The sequence below is a fragment of the Amphiura filiformis genome, chromosome 15, assembly GCF_039555335.1.
Source record: "Amphiura filiformis chromosome 15, Afil_fr2py, whole genome shotgun sequence".
NCBI lineage: Eukaryota > Metazoa > Echinodermata > Ophiuroidea > Amphilepidida > Amphiuridae > Amphiura > Amphiura filiformis.
Window position 1 is genome coordinate 45,482,836 of NC_092642.1, and position 12,818 is coordinate 45,495,653.

Here is a 12,818-nt window from a genome sequence, read left to right on the forward strand (position 1 = left end):
ATAGGTACCTGGTGTCACAATGTTTAGATATGTGTACAATATAGAATGCAGACATTGTCAAATGTCTTTAAGGCAGCTATTGTAGATAGGACACCTCAATATCAAGGGTTTTGTACAAGTAGGTGGAATTCAGAGGGCTTGGTGCAAGAAGGCCCTATCTAAAATAGCTGCCAGGTGTCATATATTTAGATATGTACAATAATAGAATGCAGATATTGTCAAATGTCAATAGGGCAGCTATTGTAGATAGTGCATTCTTACTCTTAACGCCTCAAATTCAAATGTTGGAATTTCAAAATAAGCATTCATTACATATCAAACCTTGAAATGCATAATTGTTAAATATATTTTTTTTTTCAGAAAATTAGTCTCCAATCAGGTTTTGATGTAGATTTTACCTTGCATGGTGGTGCATCAGTTGATCTGGGTGGGAGTCTAGACTTTAGTTTATGGGATAGAACATCTACTACAATAGTATATAATAGGTAAGCTATTGATTACTTTTAATGTATTTATTTTACAGTATTTTTTGTGGGACAAGAGAGCACATCAGACATATCGAATTGTATTCTGAATACAAACAATGTCCTTCTGATATCAAATAATTTGATGTTTTGAAATTTGCAATATATTACACATTTTATGGCAAATGATTAAAAATTGATATTTTTGATATTTAACAGTCCTCGAAGTAAACTTACTAAATCTAATGATATGTACTTAAAGTGTATGTAGCTGGAAAGAATAGCTGGCGATCAATTGAAAATTTTGACCTTTCGTATTGAAGATATGGATTTTTTTCCAAAAAGACCTAATATTTTTGGTGTTTGGGGGAAAAATCCATATCTTCAATAAGATAAGAAAGGTCAAAATTTTCAATTGATCGTTGGCTTTTCATCCCAGCTACATACATTAGTGCCAATCCGGCTTGAAATGTGGGGGGGGGGGGACACGCAGCCAAAAATTGTTAAAAAGTAGCTGAAAAGAACATCCCCCTCTCAAGAGCTGTCAAGAAATCAAGAAATGTTTTTAAATCATTATAAACAGGTTACAAACATGTTTTGGTTTTGATGAAAACATTTTAATAATAACAATTAAACTCGCATATTTATATAAAGGTGATGAACATATTTTCAAAAAGTTTTATATGAAAAAATACTACAACATTTTAAAAATGTCAAAATTTTATTGTAAAATATTTTTTTGGCAAGCATTTGTGCAAATTATTTTGTCAACACTTTTAAGTAATAAACATGTTTATTTAAAAATAAACATGTTTTGAAGCAAGTTTTCAAAAATGTTTTATAATGCTATTGAAATGTGTTATACCCTTTATTTGCTCTTCATATAACTTGACATTAAATGTTTTCTATACGCTGGCGAAGTTATGTAATTAATCGGATTAACTACCATAGCAATAGGTCAAAACAACATATTGCGCTGCACTACAAGCAGGTTGAACTAATCACCTGTGTATGTCTGCAATCATAGATTGAATACAATACTGGTCTTTTCAAAGATACTAATCTTACAGGTGCAAGTGATCAGCATGATATGGTTCAATGCAGAGGTACCGCGTGACCGTATCATTGCAGCGTGGTATATTCAAAAATTGTTTTGACCTATTGCTATGGTAGTTAATCCGATTATTACGTAACTTCGCCAGCGTATAAAACGTTTTGTGTTTACTGGAAAGTTGTTTTATGCCCTTTATTTGCCCTTCGTATAATCTGACATTTAAACGTTTTCTGTAAAAGTGTAAAACGTTTTGTGTTTACTGGGAAGTTGCATATTTTATGAGAGGGACACAAAATAGGTTCTGTTAAATTCTCATTGAGCCATAATAGTATTCAACTTCCTTTGTAATTTATTGTTCTGTGCAACTTTAAAATGGCCATATCTCTGGAACCATAAGTCTGATTATGATGGGATTTTCAGCAAAATGCAGACTCTGTGAATGGCTCATGTAATGACACCGAAAACTAAATTTTGATTTTCATCGATATTAAACCCATTTAGCTTGATCACATCCAGGGTTCGAATTCATTTAAATATTTTGCGTAGCAGTTTTTTGCTAATTCATCATAATCAGGATACTTCCATATATACTAAAGCACTATAAAAAGTGCTACACAAATGCAAAATTGGGTAGCAGTTGCTTCAAAATAAGGAGCAAACTGCTATGCGATACACCCGAATTCGAACCCTGATCACATCACAAATGACCATTGTCCACTTTTCTCCCAATTATTACAGTGGTGCTGTGGCTATTAAAGGCTCAACCAAGGTAGTAACCCCATTCTTAAGAACAGGATTGGATTTCCATGCCGAGGCGTCTGGTGTCATCAATTTTATAACTGATGTACAGTTCTCAACTCTACCACCAATGTTTTGTTTACAAATGATGCAAGAACCACTTAAATACAGGTATGTACAGGGTGCAGCTAACATGCAGGACCTAAGACTTTGACTCGTAATTGCGAGGTAGCTCAAGGTTGTGGGTTTCAGTCCCTGTGGCGCCAGCGTGTTGCACATGAGCACTTAATCAATGTGAATGTGCCTGAAGGCACTACCCATAGTACGCAGAGTACGCAATTAATACACTCCTGGCATTTCTAATGTTTGTTCTGATTGGCTCTCACTATTGCTCGCTGACAGAAAAGTGCAAATTTGATGAGTGAAGCATCACTTTTTAAATTCGATTTCCTATTACTTTTTAAAAGTGATCGATATATCGCTATGCAAAAGTGATCGATATACCGCTATGCAAAGCTACTCCTGGCATATTCTGATTGGCTCTCATTATTCAGTGTTGCTAGTCTTCAGGAAATTTCCTGATTTCAGGAAAGTTTACTCAGATGATCCTGTAACAAATGTATGGGCAAAATACATTTTTCAGGAATTTTTTTGCCATTTCAGGATTTTTTGACAACACTGACTGGCATCTCTGATTATTGCACGCTGACAGAAAAGTGCAAATTTGATGAGTGAAGCATCATTTTTTAAAAGCGATTACCTACTCCCAAAAGTGGTCGATATACCGCTATGCAAAGCCATTGCGTGTTAACTCTCTCATAAGTTTCAACATTTTTTTTTTAATTAAAAAATTTCAGAATTATAAATTTTCATGACCATATTTGAAATCAGCATGAAAAATGTATTAAAATGAGTACAAACAAGCCTAGTATTGGTTCAGTGGTTCTTAAGATAGCTCTTGACATTTTGAGAAAATATCTCAAAACTTGGACTTTTTATGTTGAAGCCTATGGCTAGCACGCAGAGCATGAAACTAACATTAACATTGTCAATATCTTTACCCTTATGTTACAGAAACCATGTTAATGTGTATGAACAGCTCACAAGATCTGTGAACAAATATGAAGCTAAAGCAGTGAGACAAACCAAAATAAAAGATTTATCCTTCAAATTGATGGATGAGAACTCGCCGAATTGTCACGAGATGTTTGGAAAAGAAGAGGAAGAAGATTCAGGATGGTGGTAGAAATCATAGATTTGTAGGTTCATTAGATCTTATAAGTAGTAAAGAAAGAGTAACTTTTTTTGAAATGTAACAGTGGCTCCGGAAGATTTTCTGGGTGGCTGACAAAAAAAAAAAAATTGGTGGTGACCTTGTCTGGGGGGTTGCCAAGGAGGGATCATCCTTAAAAATTTGGCAAAAATAGGTCAAAAACGGCAATTTTTTGATCACAGTTTGTTTTACTTCACATGGAATTATTGGGGGCTGAAGGGTGTTCGAGTCCCCACACCCAAATTATTAGGGGGGGGGGGCTGAGCCCTGCTACTCCCCCAGTTCCAGAGCTCGGCACCTATGTGTAATGATTTTTGCCAATTATTTGTTGAACAAAGCTTAAGCGATTGATGCTACCTATTTCATTCATTTCAAAAGCATCCGTTTTCAGATTTTTCATTTGTTCCACTTTAAACAGTGCTTAGAGCATTGACCATTTGCACAGTCATCTCAAAAGGAGGTTTTCCTTGCAAGGTGTATGTGTGATTTGTTGTGTTGACCTCTGCTTTTACTCACATGCATGCTTTAATTACCGTGTAATAGTGTGTGCAAAAAATGACAGTATCGAAAAAAAAAAAAAAATGTAATTTTGTGCGTGCTTTTACAGGGAGAACCTGTGCAGAGGGTCAATCACTGGTGTCTGATATGTCAAATAGCACAGGATATTTGGCTATTCCAGTTAATAAACATACACCCCCTGTGGAAGACATGACCTTAATCTCCTACACAGGGGGTGTAGATTTCAAATGGAGTCACCCATTCAGGTAACCTCAATTGAAATTCACACTCCCTGTGTGGGAGATTAAGGTCATGTTTTCCATAGGGGGTGTATGGATTTCAACTGGAATAGCCTGTTGTTGTCATCTGATCTGGGAATTAAATAATTGCATATATTTGTATAGGTATGTCTTTCAATTATACCACCATCACAATTTGTACACGCAACCTTTGCATGTATAGTTTGAAACTATTGAAACAAGGTTCTCATGAAGAGATGCCTTCAAAACCCAATTACCAGTTGACCGTCAGCACCCTGGCAGAAGGAAGCGATTGAGACTGGTTTCAGAACGATAGAACATGGTTAAACTGTGAAGTTCTGTTAGGGAGCCAGCAGTCTACCAGTGGTTGGGTTTTGATGTCATCCCTAACTGATTGAAATGGGCTATTCCAGTTGAAATCCATTCACCCCTCTGTGGAAGGCCTGTCCTAATCTCCCACTATTTCAAATAGACACACCCATTCCGGTAACCTCATTTGAAATTCACACTCCCTGTGTGGGGCAGATTAAGGGTAGTCTTCCATAGGGGGTGTATATGGATTTCAAATGCAATGGGTCAATATAATAATGTTTAGGCATACAGTGCATCGGCTGATAAAGCTGGAGATGAAGCAATATTGTAAGTGTGTCTCATTTCAAGTTGAGAGTAACACACCATGTTGGATTTTGCTGTGGCAGAATCGAATCAGTGCGAGGATAGGCCCAGTACGCGCAATTCAAATCTGCCACTGCAAAATCCAACATGGCATTACTCTCAAAACTATAATAGTGCCTCTATTTTTTGCATTGATAAGTGTGAAAAGTTTTTGAGATGGTGTTTTAGTGGTGAACTCTGATAAAGTTGTGGGCCAGTTTAATATGATGAAATTGAAAATAGTCTTTTTTTGTCTCAAATTGAGAGTAATGCCATGTTAGATTTTGCAGTGTCAGATTCAAATTGCGTGCGCACTAACCTAATGCTGCGGGGCATATACACATGCGTAGAAAGGCTATTTGTCCGTCCCACGGCGTAAAAGCACCGCTTTGGAATCTGCCACTCAAATCCAACATAGCGTTACTCTCAAAACTTGAGACAAGACACAGTATAGTACATTTTCGCTGCACTTTGATCTATTGCACTTGATCTGTTTTGTCATTGGAATATGGTAATGAAGAAATAAACAAAACATTTTAGGACTCATGTGAAAAAAGTGAATTCCTTCATCAGATTTTAGTCAATAACAGGAATCATTGAAAGCCTAATGGAAGAAAGATGACATGGAAAGTAACTGTTTTAGAGGTAAAACACACACCTTAACCCCCTGTGCACTACCTTCCGCTCTAACATTGCCTCTGATCAATTTTGGTCAATTACATGAAATCTTCACTTATATCACCAATCAGAATAGAGCTTGCAAATAATTCACCCTAATTTTTTTGCATGGTGAAATTATTCTAACAATATTGTTGATTGGTCCAGTTGATAATGAAAACTTCTTTTTGGCCAATCGGTAGGTAGTTCTCATGGGGTTAAAACTCTAAACACCCTCTAACCCTGCCTGCATTTGATTATATCATTTGCCCATGTTATTTGCCTATATTGGTGAATAAAATGTTTCAACTTGTAAAACATAGCCCTAATAATTTTACATGTAGCCTGAATGCTACAAATATATTGATCATAGTGAAAGCAGCTGAATTGGGGTACATGGTTTGGAAAAGAGATATCTTTTAAAATACTTAAAGTGTAAAGCATTTTTTATCTATAGATTGTACAATCAAAATATATTTATTTACAGCTCCTATTTAGTGCACTTAACACTCTTATTTAAATTGATAAAGAGATCAGTTACAAAAGTGTGTTGTTAATATCAAATCACTGTAAAGTTAAACAATAGTGCCTAATTCTTCCTTTTTTCAAATGATTTATGACACAAATGTCATTTATGATACTTTTGATTTAAAAATACGCACAATGGTAAGTCAAGAGTCTGATTGTTTAGTTATTTGAAATTTGTTATTTTCATAATATAAATGTAATTGTTCGATGTCATTGTGATTTTTCTTTTGTATGGGATAGTATCAAAATCCAACCACTGTTTGACCACCAGCACCCTACCACGGAAATTTGTCATATTCGTTTCAATAACTTTATTTATTTAGGTTTCTAGCGCTTATTATCCTTTTTTATTCTCTCTTCACTTTTTCAAACCACCAAAAAAAAAATTAGGGGGTGGCAAAATTGCACCTTTTCTCCAGCCCCGGGGTAGGAGCGGCCACGGAACGCCACTGAAATGTGACATTTTTTTGTGGAACTGTTTTCTACTTGGATGAAAATCCAATGGTGGTTTTTAACAGCTATGTCAACCCTGGAGGTAAAAAATTGGACTGGCAAGAGCAACTGCTGTTGGCACATTGCATTGTGAATCAGGAGAATTGCCATTACTTCCACCAGAGCATTGGCAGTTGAACAGTGGTTGGGTTTTAAAGCCACCCTTACGTATAATATAATGTGAATTAATGTATAGTCTATAAATTTGTATGTATATGTACATGCAGGTCAGTATGCTTAGGAGACATACAAACACTAGGCCAAAAAAAAGTTGTTTGCTTGTCCTCGTCCGACCGACCGTCTTGGCAGTGCCGACCGTAGAAAGTTTTTTTACAATTTTCAAAAACCATTTCCTGCATGTTTCTTCTGTCCAGTCGTAAATGTTTGAGGGTTTCAATATTTTGTATTATTATTCTCAGCATCGACACAAGTAAAACATTTTTGAACTTAAAAATGCAGTATTTTAAGTCTGCCAGACACGTAGGTGTCAAATAAAGTAGGGGTTACCTTGAATTTATCTTTGGTGGAAATTCTGTGGTCAGTGAGTGTTTTACAAACAGTACATCACATACTTTTGGTACATGAAAAAAACACCTTTTCCCGACTGTCCGACCCAACATCCGAAAGTGATGGACAAGCAAACAATTAATTTTTTTGCCCTATTGATCACCAAAGAACTTTGTCCGATAATTTGGATTAAGATATTTGGATGATTTCGAAAATAGTACTTGCATTTGTTTATGTACCTGTAATGAATGAGATATTCCAGTTGAAATCCATACACCCAATATGGAAGACATGACCTTAATCTACCACACAGGGGGTGTAGATTTCAAATTGAATCTCCCATTCAGGTAGCCCCATTTTTAAGACAGATACATATTTCTTTGTGTGATATACAAAGCCATGAACAACAAGTCAAGGGGTTAGTGTAAGAAGGCCCCATACATAATAGCTGCCATGTGTCATATTATAGATATGTACAACATAGAATGCAGAAATTATCAAATGTCTATATGGCAGCTATTGCAGATAGGGCCCATGTGTAATAGCTGCCAAGTGTCATAATATTTAATGTTGTCAAATGGCAATGTGGCAGCTATTGCAGCTAAGACTCTCAAAATTATGACCGTATTCTGTTGTTTATATTTCTACCCCACAGTGTAAGGTGTTTTTAATGCAGTCCAATGCTGTGAGCATGGCAACAGGGTCTGTATGTCAACCAGTCGAGGGGGTGGGGGCTGAGGACTGCCTCCTATGAAAAAATAGTTTAAGTTCAAATCGGAAAGAATGAAGATTAATATTAATGAGCCCTGTTTGGATCTGGTTTCAGGGATCTTGCCCTGCTGAACGACTTGGTAGTCGATTATGTGACTGTCGGTTATTATATTTAAGTTTATCACCACATTTTGCCTAACACCATTTAAAACTTAAAACCCAAGTTTTGCTCGTCTATGAAAAATCACAATTCCCCAACATGCTATGAACTCATCCATTTAGGCTTCCAATCATGCAGATTTAATTCCCAAGGAAGTTGGTTTTTAATATCGTGTATATTTGTGTTAGATGTAGTATAAAAATATTTGATATTATTGTTGTGAAATTGTGCCTTATGTAATATGTGGTATTGATGTAAAAAAAAATATAAACGTTGTAAAAAATATGTAATTTTTCATGATTGGTAGAACAGTATGCAGAATGGGATCGCCCATTATAATGAAAAGGGAGTGTTCACACCTACTTCACAAATTAATGTTACTGCGACAAGAGAAAATTGTTGGTCCCTTAAACAATTGTTGTTATGTCGACGGATTAGCAGCACAAAGATGTATCTTTATCTATGTTCAGTCGCAGCAAAATGATGCAGTTGTCTGAAAAGGAGGCAGATTTGTGTCCCGCTCCCTCAAAACCAGACATAAGTCACTAATTTTGAAAATTGACTTTTTGATGTCATCATTTAGTATATAGGTCTTCAGCTTTCATTTGATACCAAAATTATGTTTCTGGGACATGCGGTCCGCATTCTATGGTCTTTCAACGCGAAGGGGGAAGTGACACATGAAGAAAAGGCAAATGCAAGTAAAATGACATGTTAAGGACTAGGTTTGGCTCAGAAAATGCTAGTTTTGGGTGCTTTAAATGTAAAAGAATCTTTTGTTTTCAATGGTAGGTTAATAAATAAACATACTAAGGAATCGAAAAATAACTTGATAGAAACTGAAAAACAAAATCTGCAAGGTTTTTCACTCCTTTTCCAACTTTGACCTGCCATATCTCGAAATGGCTGAGTGCGACTTATGGCGGGTTTCGTCACAGAGCGGGTCACATTTATGTTGTGAATTTGGCAGACATTCGCTTTTGGTAAGTTCATGTTTATATGTATGCATTATTTTTGAATTGGAGAACAAGGGATCGTTACTTTACCTATATAGAGGGCAGTATATATCAATATTTTAATGGTTATCATCATTGACTGTACTGCGATGCGCCATTAGCTAACCCTGTATGCCGCCCTCTTTTGATTACTTATATTACTATGCCATTATCATCTGATCTCGGTTAAAATTGATATACTGCCCTCTATTATGTACAGCATTGATCCCTTGTTCTCTAATAATGTATGCATAAACATGAATTTACCAAAAGCCAAATCTAGATTCAGCTGTCTGCTGGCAAATGTTTGTTGACCTTGAATATTGCCACTTATAAAAGAAGTCCAGTAGAATACCAATTTGATGTGGCAGTGATGTTATCAGTGTGTATTTCATTGGGCGCAGGTTCAAATCGCTAACATTCACCCAAAGCGCTGGCGTACACGTGCACACATTTCAAGATGCGTGCACGAAACAGCATCACATGACCAGCCTAGGGGTCACATGACCAGCCCAGCGGGTCAGTTGCCTGATGAAGTCTGATGGTTTCAGACAAAAAAATGTAAGTTCCCGTATTTGAATTCAAAATCTTAAGAAACGTCGCTGCCACATCAGAGTGACATGGTATAGTACTGGTTGACTGCAATTGTTTGTACAATCAAAAAATGTTTCAATATTAATATATATTAATGATCAAATTAGGGACTGTTCACAAACACTTGTTAGGGGGGCCTGATGCAAAAAGGGGGCCCTGAAAATTTTTGACCCTCCTAAGGGGGCCCTGAAAAAAATGACCACACATTTTCTTGAGTTTATATGCTTTTCTATGGGGTTGACCCATAATTTTCATGTCAAAAAGGGGGAGGGGGCCCTGACATTTTTGAGGTCTGTAAAGGGGGGCCCAAAAATGTTTGTGATGAAATTTGTTTGCATCAGGCCCCTAACAAGTGTTTGTGAGCGGTTCCTTAAATGTTTTGTAGTTATGCTGTGATCTCATTGTTAAGATCATGGCTAACACAGTGTAAGCAGCACAAAAATGCAATTTTAGCTACTTTTTGTTATACACCCCTATATTAATTATATTTATAGCAGTAGCTTAGGTACGGTAGAAGTAGATACACTAATTGTTTACATTATTAATTTTGTTTGAAATCAGCAATTGGAAGATGTCAATAACTGTAAGTTGCTGAAATTTTATGTATTTATTTTATATGGGCTATACTTTCATCAGAAGTGGTGCATATATGGACTAATCATGTAATTTAATCATAGATCTAGCACTAACCCTATCCATATATAGTTTACATAACTTCTGATCTTAGCATAATATTATCCCTAATTCTAACTTGCAACATTTTTGATTAATGAAATGTTCTACTTTTGTGCAAGTACGATAATGCACTTGTGCTGAAATGTTGATATTAGATGCATCAACATCTTTGTACACCATCCATTTTTTATACAATTTCACTCTCAGTAATGAATTATACAGTTATTAACCTATAATTATTGATAGGCATTGAAAGTATAAATTTAGCTGAAATTTAGCTCTACAATTGTGCTCACAATTAAAATTGGACATAAAAAATGCTTGAAAAAATATCTGATTTTGTAGATGGTAATACAGCCACTGGTGACCCTGTTGGCCAAAATAAATGTTTGGTTGCCTTCAGAGAGCAACCGAAAAAATGATAAATCTTGAGTTTAAATCAAGCTGGCAACCCTCTCCAGTTTTATGTTGAAATGCACACAATTTGGCCTAAAATGAGAAAATTCAAAAATCTTTCAAACCTTCCCAATTTTGTGTGGATAAAAGTTGCTGGGTTCTGGAATTATTGAAGCTGTAGAATTTGGTTGTAATTCCTAAATCTTCCTTCAGTGGGGGTGTGGATATCCAATAGATTAGCCCATTTAATGCCAGATGCAAAGGCTCTTTAACCCCATGGGTTCTAGCTGTCTTTTTACAGTGACTCTGATTGGTTAATTACATGCTATACTCCTCCAAATAACCAATCAAAACAGAGCTTCTATATAATCTTAGTACTTTTCACCATAATCACCTGACATTCTTTCCATCTCTCTGATTGGCCCAACAGATCATATAGCTCACTATGTAACCAATCAAAATACTTCTTAGAGTGATGTAGTGCCCATGGGGTTAAATGAATTTTTAAAACTTTTTTTCCAAAAATCTTAAGCAAATAAGACAAACCAAAGATAATATAAGTAAAATAATATAGATATTTATTAACATTTCCATATATCTTACCACAATAACCTGTGACCTTGTTGTGAAATACAATAATTTACACTGTCAATCTTACATGGAAATACAATCATGGTTTTTGTACATTTTATATAAATGTATGTAGAACACTTTTTATATAAATAGAGAACATAATTTTGAATACTGAAAATGCTATTTCAATAAATAAATTAAAAACAAACCAAGTCTGTGTCTGTTGCTGTTTTTGCTGGCAGTTTGTGTTACTTTTACTAAATTGAATTTGTCATTTGAGTGCAAAAAGTGCAATAGCCGCCTTTTGTCTTTCAAGTATCAAGTCTAAGGGTTGCAGGACTTGAGATGCTTCCAGGCAGTCAGAATTAATAGGTACATTTTCACGGGAAAATTTTCTGGACACGTGACACCCATGGGCGCAGACATATTAGCATTATGGAATGCGACCCCGAGCACAGTGGGTGTTCTTCCAATGTATTTGAATAGGAAGAATTCGTCCTTTGAGGCAAAATAAGTTATTTGTTGCAAGTTAATAATGTTATGGTAAGAGTTTCCGTAGATAAATATTTTTTTCCGTAGATAGATATTTTTGAAATTATGTTTTGATGATATTGTGAAAAAATTAAGATAACATAATATTCAATAAATTTGCAATGCACAAATTTCTATCAAAATTGCGGTCAAAAATACTATTCCAATTCAAAATTACTAAGACTTGAATAGCGAGATCACCGCCGGGGGTCAGAGATCAGGCTCAAGGTAACACTCACATTGATACGCATTGGTCACGTGTCCAGAAAATTTTCCCGTGAAAATTTACCTATTAATGTTGACTGCCAGGAACAACTTGAGGATCAACACATTTGTCAGGTTTTGGATTCAAATATGGATGCAAATATCAAAATATGAGACAGCCATTCCACATATGATTTTCTTGCATTCATTTTCAAACCATTTAAAAGGGCATTTTGTGATCCACAGCATCATCCCCCACTTTTCTAAACAAAAGTTGAGATTTGTATACTATTGGAAACCTCTAGCTACATCCTTGTGTACAATAAATCACGAAATATTGTACGAAATACTCCTTTAAGATCATCATGATCAATATATTCACTAAAAGTACATCCTCCCTTGTTTGGATCTCTTTTATACAGTTCTCCAGCCATGTGATCTTCATAGGAAAACATGTTTCTTAAGGGAACTGGAATGAGCGTTTCGACAGCATTTTTTGTGGGACATGAGAGCACATCAGACCTATCGAATTGCATTCAGAATACAAAGAATGTCTTTCTGATATCAAATAAATTCACGATATAATACAAATTTTATGACAAATTATTAAAATTTGATATTTTTCACATTTTGGAGATAACAGTCCTCGAAGTAAATTTTATAAATTTAATGATATAGTCTTAAAGTGTATGTAGCTGGGAGGAAAAGCCGACGATCAATTGAAAATTTTGACCTTTCATATTGAAGATATGGATTTTTTCCCAAAAAGACCTAATTTTTTTTTTTGTGTTTTGGGAAAAAATCCATATCTTCAATACTGAAAGGTCAAAATTTTCAATTGATCGTCGGGCTTT

The 12,818-nt window shown here is 35.5% G+C and overlaps 1 protein-coding gene across 1 annotated transcript in view; it reads left to right on the forward strand.

Annotated features, from left to right (window-relative positions):
- Positions 1-11,440, forward strand: part of LOC140170985 (microsomal triglyceride transfer protein large subunit-like) — a 37,478-nt gene extending 26,038 nt beyond the window's left edge. Inside the window, exons 16-18 of the mRNA XM_072194173.1 lie at positions 361-485; positions 2,257-2,427; positions 3,331-11,440. Of these exons, the coding sequence (XP_072050274.1) occupies positions 361-485; positions 2,257-2,427; positions 3,331-3,502 (468 nt within the window). The 3' untranslated portion in view covers positions 3,503-11,440. The remainder of the gene's footprint in view (positions 1-360; positions 486-2,256; positions 2,428-3,330) is intronic.
- The last annotated feature ends 1,378 nt before the right edge of the window (positions 11,441-12,818 follow it).